The 15,028-nt window shown below is 49.9% G+C and overlaps 1 protein-coding gene across 1 annotated transcript; it reads left to right on the forward strand.

Moving 5' to 3' along the window:
- The first annotated feature begins 9,229 nt into the window (after positions 1-9,229).
- RNASEH2C (ribonuclease H2 subunit C) lies at positions 9,230-14,356 on the forward strand. Its single transcript, XM_053368352.1, is given in 5 exon segments — positions 9,230-9,448; positions 9,450-9,648; positions 12,207-12,313; positions 12,394-12,513; positions 13,627-14,356. Coding segments are annotated over 5 exon segments (660 nt in total). The 5' UTR covers positions 9,230-9,244; the 3' UTR covers positions 13,657-14,356.
- Positions 14,357-15,028: the final 672 nt, after the last annotated feature.

Below are 15,028 nucleotides of genomic sequence, written 5' to 3' on the forward strand. Positions count from 1 at the left end.
TATCACCAAAATGGTACTATTTACACCCAAGAGGGAAATATCAGCAGCAGGGCCGGATTTAGGTTTGATGAGGCTCTAAGCTACTGAAGGTAATGGGCCTTTTATATGTCCAGCTGTCCTTTGTCAACAACAAATTGTCACTGTTTTTTGTGTTGAATATATGCTATATGGTAATTTATGGACCTAATAGGTATCAAAACCATTTGCCCATGTTGCCATGCAACCAGTCCATGAAGAATGTAGGCACCCTATGTATAGAGATGAGCAAACCAGTGATATCTTAGGGAGCAGGCTAGCAGGTGGGGCTCATTACTTACATCATAGGAACCTACACAACACAAAACACTGTTGCTGCATGTAGGTTTTATTTTTTTTGTTTTTTATCTTATATTTTGGAAATGTACATCGTTGTTTTTTCCTAGGCTCAGGGGTAGGCAACCTAAGGTCCAGGGCCGGATGCGGCCCAATCGCCTTCTAAATCCGGCCCAGGGACAGTCCGGGAATCAGTATGTTTTCACATGAGTAGAATGTGTCCTTCTACTTAAAATGCATCTCTGAGTTATTTGTGGAACCTGCCTGGTGTTTTTACATGAGTAAAATGTGTGCTTTTATTTAAAATGCATCTCTGGGTTATTTGCGGGGCATAGGAATTCGTTCATTATTATTTTTTCAAAATAAAGTCCGGCCCCCCACAAGGTCTGAGGGACAGTGGACCAGCCCACAGCTTAAAAAGGTTCCTGACCCCTGCCCTAGGCTCTGCGGTTTAGACCTCAGCACCACCCACGTCCCAGTTTCTAGAGTTACTAGAGAGGGACTAAATATTTTCTCTATCTGCTTTCTCCCCGCCATGCACAATTTTATAAACGTCTATCATGTCTCCTCTCACTCACCCTTCTCTCGAAACTAGAAAGTCCCCAGTGCTGCAGCCTTCCTTCACAGGTGAATCCCTCCAATCCCCCCGGTTAATTTTGGATCCCCTTTTCTGAAGCTTTCCCAGCTCTACAGTATCTGTTTTGAGGGGAGGCAACCAGAACTTTTTCGCTCCCTGCTCAGGTCTTTCCTTTCTTGGCTGGTAACTGAAAATCGAAAGAGCGTATGGGAGAATTAGCCAAGAGGCCTTGGAGATGGTGACTCTGCCAGACAGGCCAGGGACAGACAGTGGAAGAATCCCTGGCCAAGATCATTCGGGAACACCTCCAGCTTTTCTTCCCTGTCCTCTCCAGCATGGTCACAGGAAACTTCCCTGGGCCCATGCAAAGAAAGGAAAGGAAAATGCTCACATCCCAGTCCTGTATCCCAGAGAGCTCTAGCATTGCAAAGCCGGTTCGTTCGGACTAAGAGAGCAGCTGCATGTTGCAGGTGACCCAAACACGGCCGGTCACCCACCCACCCACTGCAAGGGCCTGCCCTGCCTCTGGGCCCCTCAATCATCTCTCTGTGTGGGTGTCGCAATTGCACAGGGATCTAATGCACACAGAAATCCGAGGCCAGGAGGCCCAGAACAGATTGTGTGGTCAAATCCCAGGTTTTATGGGAGATAATGACTGCCCAGTTTGGGCCTACACGTACTGGATTTCAGTTGCTGAGCCGTTGCCAGGAACTCCTGACCCCAAAAAAGACGAAAGAAGATGCAAACTTGCCTAAAATGCACAGGGGTTAATTTGCGCATGATTTGCACGCGTTGGTTTATAGCTGCAGATTTAGAAATAATTGTGTAAGTTTAAGTAGAAATGCAATACATCTCGCCACAGTGTGGAAGACGTTGTGACCTTAAGCAACCAACTTGAACAAAATATTGGGAGGGGGCACCTGTCCACCCACACTTCTCCCCCTCTCCCCACACTTCTGCAGAGCGCACCTTCCTCTGCTGCACACCACTGGGTGCAGGCATGCTGTACATTTAATGCACATGTCTGTCCCCAAAGAATCCTGGGAACCATAGTTTAAGGGTGCTGGGAATGGGGATAAACTACAGTTCCCAGGAAAATTGGTGGGGGGGGTTAAAGGGAAGGTCGCCATGTGCCTCAAATGTAGGGATTGTACACAGCCTGTCTTTGGGTCCCAGCGAAGCCACATCTGGTCTAGGAAGAGCACAGCAGCTCCTATGCAACACAGGAGGTTGTGGCCAGGCTCTCTCCCAATGCTTTGCACTGACAGAGATTTGCACCGAAGCAGCCCCCTCTCATGGCGCTGCCTGTGACCCAGAGGTGCGCTGCAGAATGAACACTCTGCTCAGACGCTGGGTCTCTGAGGAGGGAAGCAGGCAGAGCATGTGAGTACAAAGGACAAGGGATCGTTTTTCCATTTGACACCCCCCCCCCTTTAAAGAAAAGTCTCCTTTGGTCCCTGCTGAGCATGGGGGTGGGAGACCAAGAACTGAGAGGACATCTTCCTTCTCTCCCTGGCCCTGCTCCAGCCCCAGAGGCCCAGCTGTGCCCCCCGCCCTCACTTCCGCGGCATCCTTTGACCACCCTGCCCCCGTGCCCCACAGCTGCCGTGGGGACGAGGTCCCAAGGGAGGCAGGATCCGGCCTGGCCTGCCCTCCCTTAGCCTTCAGCACATCTTATCCCTGGGAGAACAGGAAGTGAGACAGGGATGGAAGAGGCTGGGAACTGGGAGGCAGCTCAGCTGGGCTTCCAGCACCAGCCATGGGAGAGAAAGAGGCAGCCTTTGCCAAGGAACAGGGAGAGGGACCTGTGTCCCCCTGGATCTCCCTTCGGCCTCAGGTGGCACAGCGGCCAGGAGTGGGCACAGGCTGGTCTGGAGGTCTGACTTTCTGGGGTCGCAGTGAGAAAAGAGGATGAATCCGTCTGCCTGCCCCATTCCCATCCCAGCCGTTGCTGCTCAGTCAGCAGAGCAGGAGACTTCTAATCTCAGGGTCAAGGATTCCTGCATTGCAGGCGGTTGTACTAGATGATGTTTGTGGTCCCTTCCAACTCTGTCCTTCTAGACTCTCCTAGAACGAGCATCATTTTGCTGTCTTCAGGTCCTTCTGTTTCAAACAAGAGCCATACATAGCCCAATGTCTGAGCACCTGCCTTACAACACAAGTGGACCTGAGTTCAAACCTTGGCATGCCTGGGAATGTCCCCATCCCAAATCTATAGGGAGCTTCTGCCAGTTAGTGCAGACCTGGGAACGGAGAAATGATGCCGTTTACTTAATCCAGGGGTCAGCAAACTTTTTCAGCAGGAGGCCGGTCCACTGCCCTCAAACCTTGTGGGGGACTGGACTATATTTTGAAGGGGGGGGGGAAGAAAAAAATCCTATACCCCACAAATAACCCAGAGATGCATTTTAAATAAAATGTAAAAACACTACTCATGTAAAAACACGCTGATTCCTGGACCATCCAGGTGATTGGGCCGGATGCGGCCCCTGGGCCTTAGTTTGCCTACCCATGACTTAATCAGATCATTGGTTAGCTTAGTATTGCCAACACAGACTGGCAGAGAATCTCCAGGGTTTCAGGCACAGGTCTCTCCCATCCTTATTGGAGATGCTGAGGATTGAACCCAAGACCTTCTGCTTGCAAAGCAGACGCCTTGTCACTGAGCTATGCCCCTTTGCCAGGATGATATGGAGCTAGAGGAACTGGTGGTCTAATTCCTCGTCGCCAAAGCCCCACTGCCTCCCCCCAGAGCCTCCTAACTCCATTTCCCATTGCTGCTTCTGTCTGTCTGCCTGCCCTCTCCAAGTGCTCCACAGGAAGTGAGCTTGTGTGCAGTTCCGGAAAGGCAGTGGGCCCCTAGTGGTTAGAGCCAGCCAGGGCAATCCTCCCAAGCCAGAGGTGGGAAGGTGCATGGGAGTCCTCAGCGCACACAGAGACTCAGGTCAATGACAGCTCGTAACCTTGGCCACGCCGAAAGTTCTCCAGGCAGGCTGGACCCGAGCTCCGGGGAAAGAGAGCGGGCCCAGCTGTTCCTCTGGGTCATCTTGGCTCATGGCCTCTGGAACAAAGAGCTGGCCCAGGGCGGGGCTCCTGCTGCGGGGACAGAAGGGATGAACTCATCAGATTCTTCCCGGCCTGACTCACCTCCCAGGGGGCGGGGCGGTGGGGGGAAAGCACAAGCCCTGCCCTTCACCCACATCCACCTGGCCCTAATCACAAGCTCCGAATGGCTTTCCCACACACCCACGGTGCAGAATGCAGGGCCCCTGGCTGCATGGGCCCACGCAGGCAGCACCTCCTTGACCGGGATCTGCTGCACTCGCAAGCCTGACCCGCAAAAGCAGAGGCCCTCCCAGCAGTCTCCCCTTGTAAGAACCTAAGGAGAGGCCAAAGGCCAATATAGACCATCCCCAGTCGGGTGCCCTTGGAAAGCCAACTAGCAGGACAGCAAAGCAACAGTCCTGGATGTTGCGTATTGTCATGGACTGGTTGGATGCAGAGGAATGGCAGCAGGAATCAGCTAAGGAACCTCCAAGGGAAGGAGGCTCAGAGCCCAGGGGGTGGCGATGAGTGGTCAGAGGGAGAAGACGGGGGGGGGGGTCGGAAGCTGAAGAGGCACCAGGTTTTAGTGAGCAGGGAGAGTCTGTGGCAGAGAGAAGACTAGAATCAGAGGCAGAAGCTGAAGCAGGAGAGGAGGGAGGCCAAGAGGCAGAGATACATCAGGAGGGTGTCTTCCCCTCCTGCTATGACAAGCTCCCCTTGTCCCTGGTCTCTCAGAACCAGGAGAGGCATGAAGAGGGAGGAGGAGAAGTTGGCTTCATGCAGGCACAGTCTCAGATTGCTTTGGGGAAAACCCTAGAGAGGAGGGGACTTAGGCAGCGACCTTCAGTTGCAGCAACTGCTTCCTGGGGGGCAAGACTTAGTGGAAACAGGTTGCTGCGCTCATTAGGCCTGACTCCCCTGTTTTGCTAATAAAGAGTTAACTCCAACTTGCACGGTCTGATTTACTGCTGGGCTTGCTCCTGTCATCACGAAGGGATGGAGAAACTGTGGCCCATCGTTGGACTCCAGGTCCCATCAGCCACAAACAGCATGATGGGAGTTGTAGCCCCAAAACACCTGGAGGGCAGTAACGGCTAGTGGCCACTGAGAAAATTAGCTGTTGTGAATTTATCTAAGCTATGAAGCCATCCTGGGATTCCTGTCCAAGAACTGTGGGTGGGCCGTAGCTAAAGCCCAACCATTTATATGCTAATAGTCCTGGCCTCAAACCCTGGCATCTCCAGGTAAGCGTGTTTGGTGGAACCTAGGAGCCCTGCTGACAGCCAGTGTACCTGTGGCCTTCCAGATGTTGCTGGAATCCTTCGTCCCAGGAAGGTACCAGGCCGAAGACTCATAGTCAACACATTGCAGGGGGTTGAGCCTTGGGGTCTCTTCCAACTCTGCAATGTTATGATTCTATGCAAGAGCCCCCACCTGCCACTTTGACCCATGACAATTCAGTACAGAGATGTTGAATTGCCACTCTTGAGCTCTGCTCCACCCATATGAATGTGCCCATGGTAAACAGTGCCGCGGTGATTAACGAACAGGAAAGGGGAATCTGTGGCCCCCAGGTGTTACTGAATTAATTACTCTGACCATAATCCCTGACCATTGGTGCTGCTGGTCAAAGTGGATGAAGACGACATCTTAAGGGTCACTGGCTCCCTATCCTTGATATAGGAGGAAAGGTCCTTGATTGTAAAGGGGTTTGAAGGAAGTGAGGAAAGAAAGAAAAGATCATTACACCCAGATGCTATTTCCCCTATCCTGAAAACTGTTCCCTCCGATTCCACAGGTGTAAGGGCCAGTGATGGAAAGCTACTCTGCCCATGCTCAGGAAACCCTCTGCTCTTGTGTAAGAGCCTAATGTTGTTAGCCTGACAGGTTCACAAGCCAAGCCCTACTTAATGCCACTGTCTGTTTCCAGCTCAGTTTTCTACCTAAAGTTTCAGCATGGATATTTGGTGGTTAATTATGGATAATTATGGATATTTGGCTCAGCGGCTAACGAGGTGGGCTTGGGGCTCAGACCAGCATCCCTTTACTCTTCAATTCCTGAAACATGGTTGTGTTTGCGCCATGGGGCAGAATAAAAGCTCTGCACATGTTTGAGGTCACTCTCTTCTTTGTTATGAATTTGCACTCTGTGCTTGCTCAGAGATCGAGCCGCCCTTGACGGTTGCACCATATGATTCCCAGCTTTGAAACCAGTTTCCGGAGTTGGTGACATTGCTCCCTCTCCTTCGAAGCAGCAGAACCTGAACGGAGTGCACAGACAGCACATTTTTTGACAATGCCAACTCTGCTTCCCAGATGTTACTCAGGCTCTTTCCAATCATCTGCCTGTTAAATTAGCTGCAACTCAGCTCTGAGCTTCAATAAATTCTTCTACTGTGGAGCAGCCCTTAGAGAATACCCGCAGGGCCCTTCCAGAAGAGTCACGAAATCTTTGGCTCCCTGGATCTGGGCTTAGCAGTGTACCTTCCCACTCTTGTTGGGACCCCAGGTTGCGTGACACTCTGCCTCCCCCCACATGCACCCCTCTTTCTCTGCACAGAGAGCCAGCGAGAACAGAACTGTGGTTCTTCATTCACATTTCACATCTTTAGGCCTTGTGTGTTTTCCTGTTTGTTCCTTGCTTGTATCTGCTAAGTGTATGGGATGAGATCATACAGTCCCCATCCAATTCCACTTTGCATCCATTTGAGGTCCAGCCCTGATTGCAAAAGCCTGCGGATCTCCACCCCTTTAGAGCTGACAAAATAATGCACATTTTGCCCAGGTTTCCCACCCTTCCTTGTGTGTGTTTGTGTGCCTGTGTGTGTGCATGTGTGCACAGCATACATTTAAAAAACATTTAAAGCACACACATGCATGCACACACACACACAAAACCAAGTTTGTGTGTGCTTTAAATGTATGCTGCATACGCAGAATTACCACTCACATTGCTACAGTTCCCAGCACCCTTACCAAACTATCATTCCCAAGATTCTTGGTTGTGTATATGCTTTAAATGTCCTTTCAATGTATGGTGCATATGCAGCCTCCATGTGTGTGTGTGTGTGTGTGTGTGTGTGTGTGTGTGTGTGTGGTTTAAGTGAGACACAGCTGCAATCCCTGTGATTGCAACTTCACTGTGTCAAGCTGCCATGATTTACTGATTTGTTTATTTCATTTTTATCCCACCCTCCTTCCAAGGAACTCAAGGAGCTGCACATGCTTCTTCCTCGCTCTCCATTTCACCCCCACAACATCCCTGTGAGGTGGGTCAGGTTAAGAGATTGTGACTGACTCAAGAGGCATGACCAGAGTTCTGGGACAAATCCCAGCTGGCCATAAACACTCGAGGTGCAAAGGGCCCCTGAGGAGTCCTGGAGAGCAACTTCCAGCCCTTGTAGACAATACTGAGCTAGAGATGGACTCTGCAGGAGGAGGAGCATGCTTGATCACAAAGGTACAGCTCCTCTCCTAATTCCGCCAGCGGCGACCCCAACATCCTGAAGCAAGAGGTTCCAAAGGTCAATTCTGCAGTGCAATCTGTGGCTAAGTACTTTCCAAAGGACCTTTCCACTGGAGAAACATCATGTCAATCATTTTAAAGCTGCACTGTTTTGCTCTTTGACTGGGTTGTGTTGTTGGTGTTGTTTTGGTGGGGTGGGGAAGAACTCAGGCTGGATCTAGACACATCCAAGAAGCGTTTCAGATAAACGCGTTGCAAACTTTGCATGGGAAATCAGGTTAGCAAAAAACAGAACTCCACAGCGCCATCTCTTGTCACAGTGTTAGAATGCATAAACAAGGCGTATAAAGCGCTCTTTCTTTGCCAATTGTAGCTGAGTCCAGTCTCCTGTTCTGCTGATAACCCTCCCTTCCCAGTCTGTCGCCCTGACCCCAGCAACACTGCAGCCCCAGCTTTTGGCTGGGTAGAGTCTATGATGCTGTGAATTATGATGCATCAGGTACCCCCCCCCTTTTCACATGGGGTGGGGGCTGCCTTGCTGGTGCTTGAAAGGGCTGGAGCTTCTCTGGGCTGGTGGTCATGTTGGGAGGGATGCAATCTGGGTCTGGGAACATCTCTGGCAGAGAATCAATCCAAGACTCAAACGGCAAGAGGTGGAGAAATTCAGTGATGAGAACCAGGGTGGGAAGGAGGCAGAAAGAGGCATCCATGCATTTTGGGGCTTAACCCTAACATGGAGTGAACCCTTTTGGCTCTATTTACTTTGCATCTGGGTTAGGATATTCCTGAAATAAGAGCCTGCCAGGCTGAAATAAGAGTCACAACAGGCAGAAATTCAAGAGGAGAAGCTGCCCTCCCTCTCCAGTCAATTCAGCTCCACACTTTGGGGAAAGTAAAACCTGTTATATTTCTTTTCTGCTGCTTTGTGCCGCTATTAAATATGGTAGCATCTTGCCAGGTTGGGTGAGTGAGGTCCGATAGCCTTCCCTGAGTTCCCAGAGCTCAGCTCTTGAACCTGGATGCAATACCAGGAAGACATGGGCATTTTCTTTGCAAATTGCTTGGGGAAGACAGCATCCTTGAGCATGAACAGAGGGTGCTCTTCCTTTGCAGCTGGGTCATCATCACAGCCAGGCCAGACAGAGGGCTTCTGAAATTTGAGCCCCAACACCTCTTGCAAACTAAGCACAGGAGGTGGGGGGGGGAGATTTCTTGGCACACAGTCCCCACCCTTGAAAAGTAAAGATTCACTCCCCTCTGAAAAAATACCCTCCAGTCCAAGACACACACACACACACACACTCACACCTCTCCTTTCCCCCTGCAAACAACCCCCCCCCCCATTCTTATGGGGCTGGTCTAGGGTTCCATATGCAGCAGCAGGGGCTGAGATAGCTGTCTGGATTGGGGGGGGCTTCCACCCCCAGAGAAGGAAAGAGAGAAGGAACTCAGTGTCCCACACCCAACCCCAACCCCTGTGGCGCACGATGATGTCTCTCCCACCCTCTCAGCCTGGGGCAGAGCCAAGTGGGGAAATGGCTTTTGCTAAGAACTAATATACCCGTGAAAACAACATACGAAAATGAACTATATTATTAGAAAGTGTTTGCAAGCACGTGGGCGTCCGTTCAAACTATATACTTAAATGCGTTTCTTAGAAGAAGCTACCTTTTAAGATGCTGAAAGATTGCTGCATTGAACTAGTTGGTCCCTTTCAACTCTACGATTCTATGATTTGCACGAGGATGTTTTTCTTTTAAAAAAGAGAAAAAATGCAAAAAAAAAAAAAAAGGCTGCAGAAATGTGGGAGAACCGAATTGAAGATTGGTAGGGGGGGGTGTAAAATGAAAGGCCGAAACTGGAAACCCTTTCCTGGGGAACGAACTCCCTTTTCGAGTCGGACGTGCCCGCCAAGACCCGCTGAAGGCGGACGGGGCTTGCGGAGGAGAGTCCAACGCGCGCTGGAGGGCGCAGGAGGCGGCGCTGGGCTGGGCGCGACCCGGGAGTGGATGCGCCTGGGCGGGGCGCAGGAGGGAGGCTGCTCCGCGGGAAGGAAGGAAGGAAGGGCGAACGGCTGTGCTGCTCATGGCTGGCGAGGAGCGGGGCCCGGCGCGGCTGGCGCTGCCTTCTTTGCCCGGGGCGCCCCGGGAGCGGCTGCACTTGCTCCCCTGCGCGGTCCGGCACGACGGCGCCGCTGCGGTGCGGCGGTACTTCGCGCCGGCCATTCGACGGCCCGGAGAACCGGACGGTGAGCGAAGCAGGAGGAGAGTGAGATGCAAACCCCTTGGGCAGCCGGTTATGGGGCACTAAGGCCCCATTGGATCGAGAGGGACTTTTATCTGTCCGTGTGGACTTGGGGAAGGGGGTAGGATTTGCTCTGCAAGGGAGGAGAGAAATGGCGCAGAATCCGAACTCGGGGCCCCCTTGAACTCAGTGCAGTCTTGTATCTCGAAGTAGGCCTGGTCTGTGGACACACCATATCTGCTTAAAGCACGTTTTCCCACCCCACCACCCCAAAAAATAAAAAAAAAGAATTCTGGGCAGTGTAGCTTTAGCCCTCACAAAGTTATAATTCCCAGCATCCCTTTAACAAACTACAGTGCCCATAATTCTCCGAGGGGAAAAGAGTGTGCTTTAAAGAAACTCTGTAGTCTCCACCCTGGAGTGGATTGCGCTGCGAGGGGTTGGTGCTGCTTGAAGTAAATGGGGCAGGGGAGACGATGCAAGGGGTGTTACCTTGGCAGGCTCAGACTTCGGAGTGCAGTAATGGACCACCAGGGAGGGCATGGGAGAGGGGGGACAACTGGGGGGGGGGGAGAAGAGGACTGGGTTCCTGCACCTTTGATTGAACAATATCTGCCTAAATTCCCTCTTCTGGACAGCTATGAAAGGTGCAGGAGCCCTGAATCCCTTGTTCATCTAGTCCAGGGGTCTGCAACCTTTAAGACAAAAAGAGCCACTTGGACCCGTTTCCGAAGAAAAAAAAACTGGGAGCCGCAAAACTCGTCATTATAAAAATAACTTTTTTGTCACTTTTTTATTATTTATTGGTTTGACCCCTCAGAATTACTCCTCCTCATAGAAATAAACGTTAAATTAACAAGTTACCTTTTTGTGTGTGTGTGTTCTTCACTCCCCTTCAAAACAGTGACCAGCGTACATGCCCCCTTTCAATGCAGTGACCAGCATACATGCCCCTTACAATGTAGCGGGCGGGCGGGAAGGTGACGTCGGGACGGTGCGTGACTAACACACGCACCGCCCCCATGCGACGTCACAGCCAGTACAGCGCCCGTCACAGTGGGGAGTGTTGGGGCGCACAATGCACCTCCTCCCCTCACCAATATACGCCCCGGAGCCGCAGCAAAGGTGTAAAAGAGCCACATGTGGCTCTGGAGCCGCGGGTTGCAGACCCCTGATCTAGAACAAACAAAGGTGCTTTCTACCAGAAAAGACCCCTTAGCCCATCTAGGTCAATGTTGTCTACACTGGCTGGCAGTTATTCTCCACCACCTCAGGCAGGATGTTCCTACCCTAGAGATGCCAGGGATTGAACCTACAACCTTCTGCATGCAAAGCACAAGCTCCGACCACTGAGCTCTGGCCCTTCTGCGCTGCTTAGGTATTTAATGTTGTTGTACTACACACCCTGGAAGAGTGTGTATGGAATCCAGTAATAACGTATTTATTTATTTAGAAGGCTTGGGTTTTGTTTTGTTTTACCAAAATTAAAATTATCACAAGAAAAACGACACCATAGAAATGCCTCCTATAAGTAACAGAATTGCTCAGGTGGCATTTCCTGCCTTCAAGGCTAGACTTTCCTTGGTCTTGTTCCCCGAGTTGAACGAGGATCTCAATTCAACCCCAAGCCTTTGCTGGCTGCCATAACTGCCAGTCTTCAACATCCTCTGAGGTCTTCTGGGGCTGATCAGCTCCAAGTCCCTCAACCTATCATGGAAGCAAGCCTTCCCTTACTGGCGGCCGGTGCTGCCATTTGGAGTAGCCTTTGTGGCATAAGAGTTTTGTTTTTTTTTCAATATACTTTTTATTAATTTACAACGAAAATCATACATTTTTAGCCAAATTTTCACAAATTATACTTTTGAGACTTCCTTCGATTTTTCTGGTAATCATCCATATATACTCCTAACTATAACGCATTTCCTTTTTTGCATTGCCTTTTAACTTTCACCTTTACCAATATATATTTTCCCAAACAATACATCTTAGCCTTTACAGTGCTTCTTGAAACCCCACTAGCGTTGTTTGTGGATCACATAGATTTTTCAGATAATCTACAAACTTCCCCCAATGTTCGATGAACTTTTGATTTTTAAGATATCTTATTTTTCCAGTCAGTGGCATAAGAGTTTTGTGACCCAAAACATTCCTCGATCACAGCTGCTGACACCGGGCCCTCTCCCCCACACCCATTATATTAACGATAAAATAATATGCTAAAAGAATAAACTGACCGTCACTCTAGAAGCCTGTCAGAAATTTGCTCATTTCCCTCTCTCTTTCCTTCCCTAGTTTCACAATATATTGTGACAAAACAACAATATTGACTATGTTAGAACAGAGTGGCTGGGGAAACCCAGCCAAATGGGTGGGGTATAAATAAATTATTATTATTATTGTTATTATTAGGAGCAAGAACACGAATTTTGCTTGCAGGTGGTTCTAGCAGGGATTTCCAGTTTAAAGGGACTGGAGAGCAGGTGGGGAGCCCCCTCTCTGCCTGGAAAGCCCAGACTGAGAATCTATGTTTGTTTTTGTCCTCGGTCATCCTGCATTGCCCAGCAGAGGCATCCGTATCCTTCCGTGGGCGGAGCCTAAAAGGGAAGCAAGTCCTCGTACCTGAGGGCTACATGGGGCTGGTCCTGGAGGAAGATGATGCAGCTTTGCAGGTGAGTTGTTGGGTGGGTGGAGCCTGGAGAGGGGAGGGTTGATCCCCGGATCCCCATTGACTGTCCCTTCTTTCCTACAGGAGCGGCAGGTGCGGGTGAAGTCTACCTTTGAGTCACTCACTGTCTGGAACCTGGAGCGGGCCCCCAACAGCAGTGATGAGATCCTCATGTCCTTACAATGGCCAAAGATTGCTGAAGGGGTGCGTATCTTATCTATAAAGGGGCAGGGAAGCTCAGGGCGGGGGGGTCCACTTGGAAGCATACCTTCAGGCCCTTTCTGTAAATTTTGGTATTATTCCTGTAAGTCACGGAAAGGAGCTGGGTATGGTTAGGGTGAAGATGTGAGAGCTGGGAATCTAACAGTCTCCATGTAGTATCTGCAGATGCTGTATGGCTCTTGTGTTTGTATTGCTTTTCTTTCTTATGTTGTATTTTATTGTGCCCCATAGAATTCAGATTGTAATACCGTAAAATAAATTTTAAAATGCAATCAAAAATCAGTATATTTAATGCAGACACACTGGAGAGCACCTGAAAGTTTGCGGACTAGTTTGGGAACCCGTTCTAGATTTCTGGATTTCCTGTGGCAATTAAGAGCAGGGTTGGGGAGCACTTAGCCCTCCAGTCCTGTTGGACTCACTATCAGCCCCTGGCAGCCTGGCCAATGGTCAAGGATGATGGGAGTGGTAGTCCAACAGCACCTAAAGGGCCACAGGTTCCCTAGCCTTGATCTCCAGGGTCCCCTCCAGCTCTGATTCCATAGGGCAAATACTTTAAAAACATGCTTCTGGAGAAACAGACGCTCCAGTAAACATTGGGCTTATTGTGCATTTTGGGAGGCGAGGGTTTTGGTGCTGTTCCCTCCCCACCCATAATCTGTGGCAGGGGGCGGCAAAGGCAGGAAACACGCACAGCACCAAAATCAAATAGGGTGAAGCTGAATAAGTGCAGGGCTGCATTGGTAGAGTTTGACACTGATGCCGCCTTGCTCAGCCTAGCAGCTTTCTTGCCTTGACTCCTCTCTGAGAGTGGCTTAATTCTGCAGTTCCTCCTCTCCGACTAGAAACACCGTCTCTTCTACGTTGTTAGGGACGGTGTCTGGTCAGACCGACTCTTACGTGCATCTTGTGGACAGGAATGTGGCTGTAGCAGGTGGGGAAACGATAGCCCTTCAGCTGCTGTGAGACTCTTGACTCCCATCAACCTCAACCAGTGGTCAGGGATGGAGATGGGAGTTGTAGCCCAATAACTTCTGCTGGGAGGCTGCTGGTTCCCCATCCCTCCTCTAAAGGATCCTTTTTGTTCCCTTGTAGATCCATGCTCCTGTGACTGATGAAGAATGAGATGGGAGCTTGTGACTGCTGGTGACATGGAAGTAAAAAAAACAAACAGGCTGCACTTCGAACTCTGTATTGGATTTTTTTGGGGTGGGGGGGCTAAGGAGTCCTTTTTCTGCAGGCCTCTCATTTTCAGATTGGATGCTGTTGCTAACTCAGCCCCACCAACGTGCAGATCTGTGCTTTCCTTGCATTCAGCCTTTTCTTTTACAGTATTACCATTCAAGTGGAACTTTGCTTCCGATCTTGGTCTATCTCTGCAATATATTTTTTTAAAGCAAGTTTTTGTGGGCTCGCTCCTCACCAAAGTGACTTTTGAGAATGTGCTCCATCAAGTCAAAGGATCCTGCTGCCACACCTGGTTCTGGTGGTTTCCCTCAACTACATAGATAAGACCATGTCAACACTGCTTTAATTCCCACGCTTTCTGTCTCCCAGGAAAATCTTGCAACTCCAGAGTTTTGGACACCCCTATCTTTTCACAGAGCTGTAGTTCCTACAGTTCCTCAGGAAGAGCGCCAGGGTAGTGGAAATGGATTTTAAACACACTTAGTTTGTACTGCAAGGACTCAGCTTTGAAAACACCTTACAAGGTAAAGTGATTGTGGCTCCTTATATGGCATATACTTACACCACAGCTCACCAGCAACCCCAAATCCTGGGAACTATAGTTGCAATTCCCGTAATAAACATAACGTTTCCAGAATTCTTTAAATGTATGATGTGTATGCAGCCATCGCTTCAACTGCTTCAGGCTGTAGTGGCTCTGGCCTATAAGCCTCTTCCTTCTCAGGCTCCCATTTGCTTGTCTGAGGGTCTTGGTTTTGTGAAAAAGCAATACCATACCCAGAAAAAAGATGCACACACACATGCCATTTAAAAACCCATTTTGTTAATTTATTCTGAGCACAGAAGGTGGGTGGGGTTTGCTTTTTTTTTAAGGCTGCTCCTCCGGTTCATGAAGACTCTGGTTTTGGGGAAAGGGAGCGAGAGAGCGAGACTGTCTTACCGTATGCTAACCTATAACAGATTCTTTCCACACCTTCACCCCTGTGGATGCTGCTGCAGCCTCAGGCAGTAGGGGAGAGAGCAGCTTTCTAGGGCTGCCCTCCAGCTTCTCCACCCAAGGAAGCAACTGCACAATTCCGGCCTCGAAAGGAGGAGGCAGCAACAACAGTTTCTCTGCCTGCAGCTGAAACACAGCAGAAAGCAGCTGCCCTTCAACTGCCTTTGTCAAGCTCCAAACTCTGATTTGTGATGGTGGTTTTATATTTATATATATAAATAAATATCCGGTCAAAAAAAAGGGGGGGTGGGGGACGGCTTGGGTAGCTTGGTCTGTGCTTTTTCCACTTCTGTACACAACCGCTCAGCGAGG

The sequence above is a fragment of the Podarcis raffonei genome, chromosome 16 (assembly GCF_027172205.1).
Source record: "Podarcis raffonei isolate rPodRaf1 chromosome 16, rPodRaf1.pri, whole genome shotgun sequence".
NCBI lineage: Eukaryota > Metazoa > Chordata > Lepidosauria > Squamata > Lacertidae > Podarcis > Podarcis raffonei.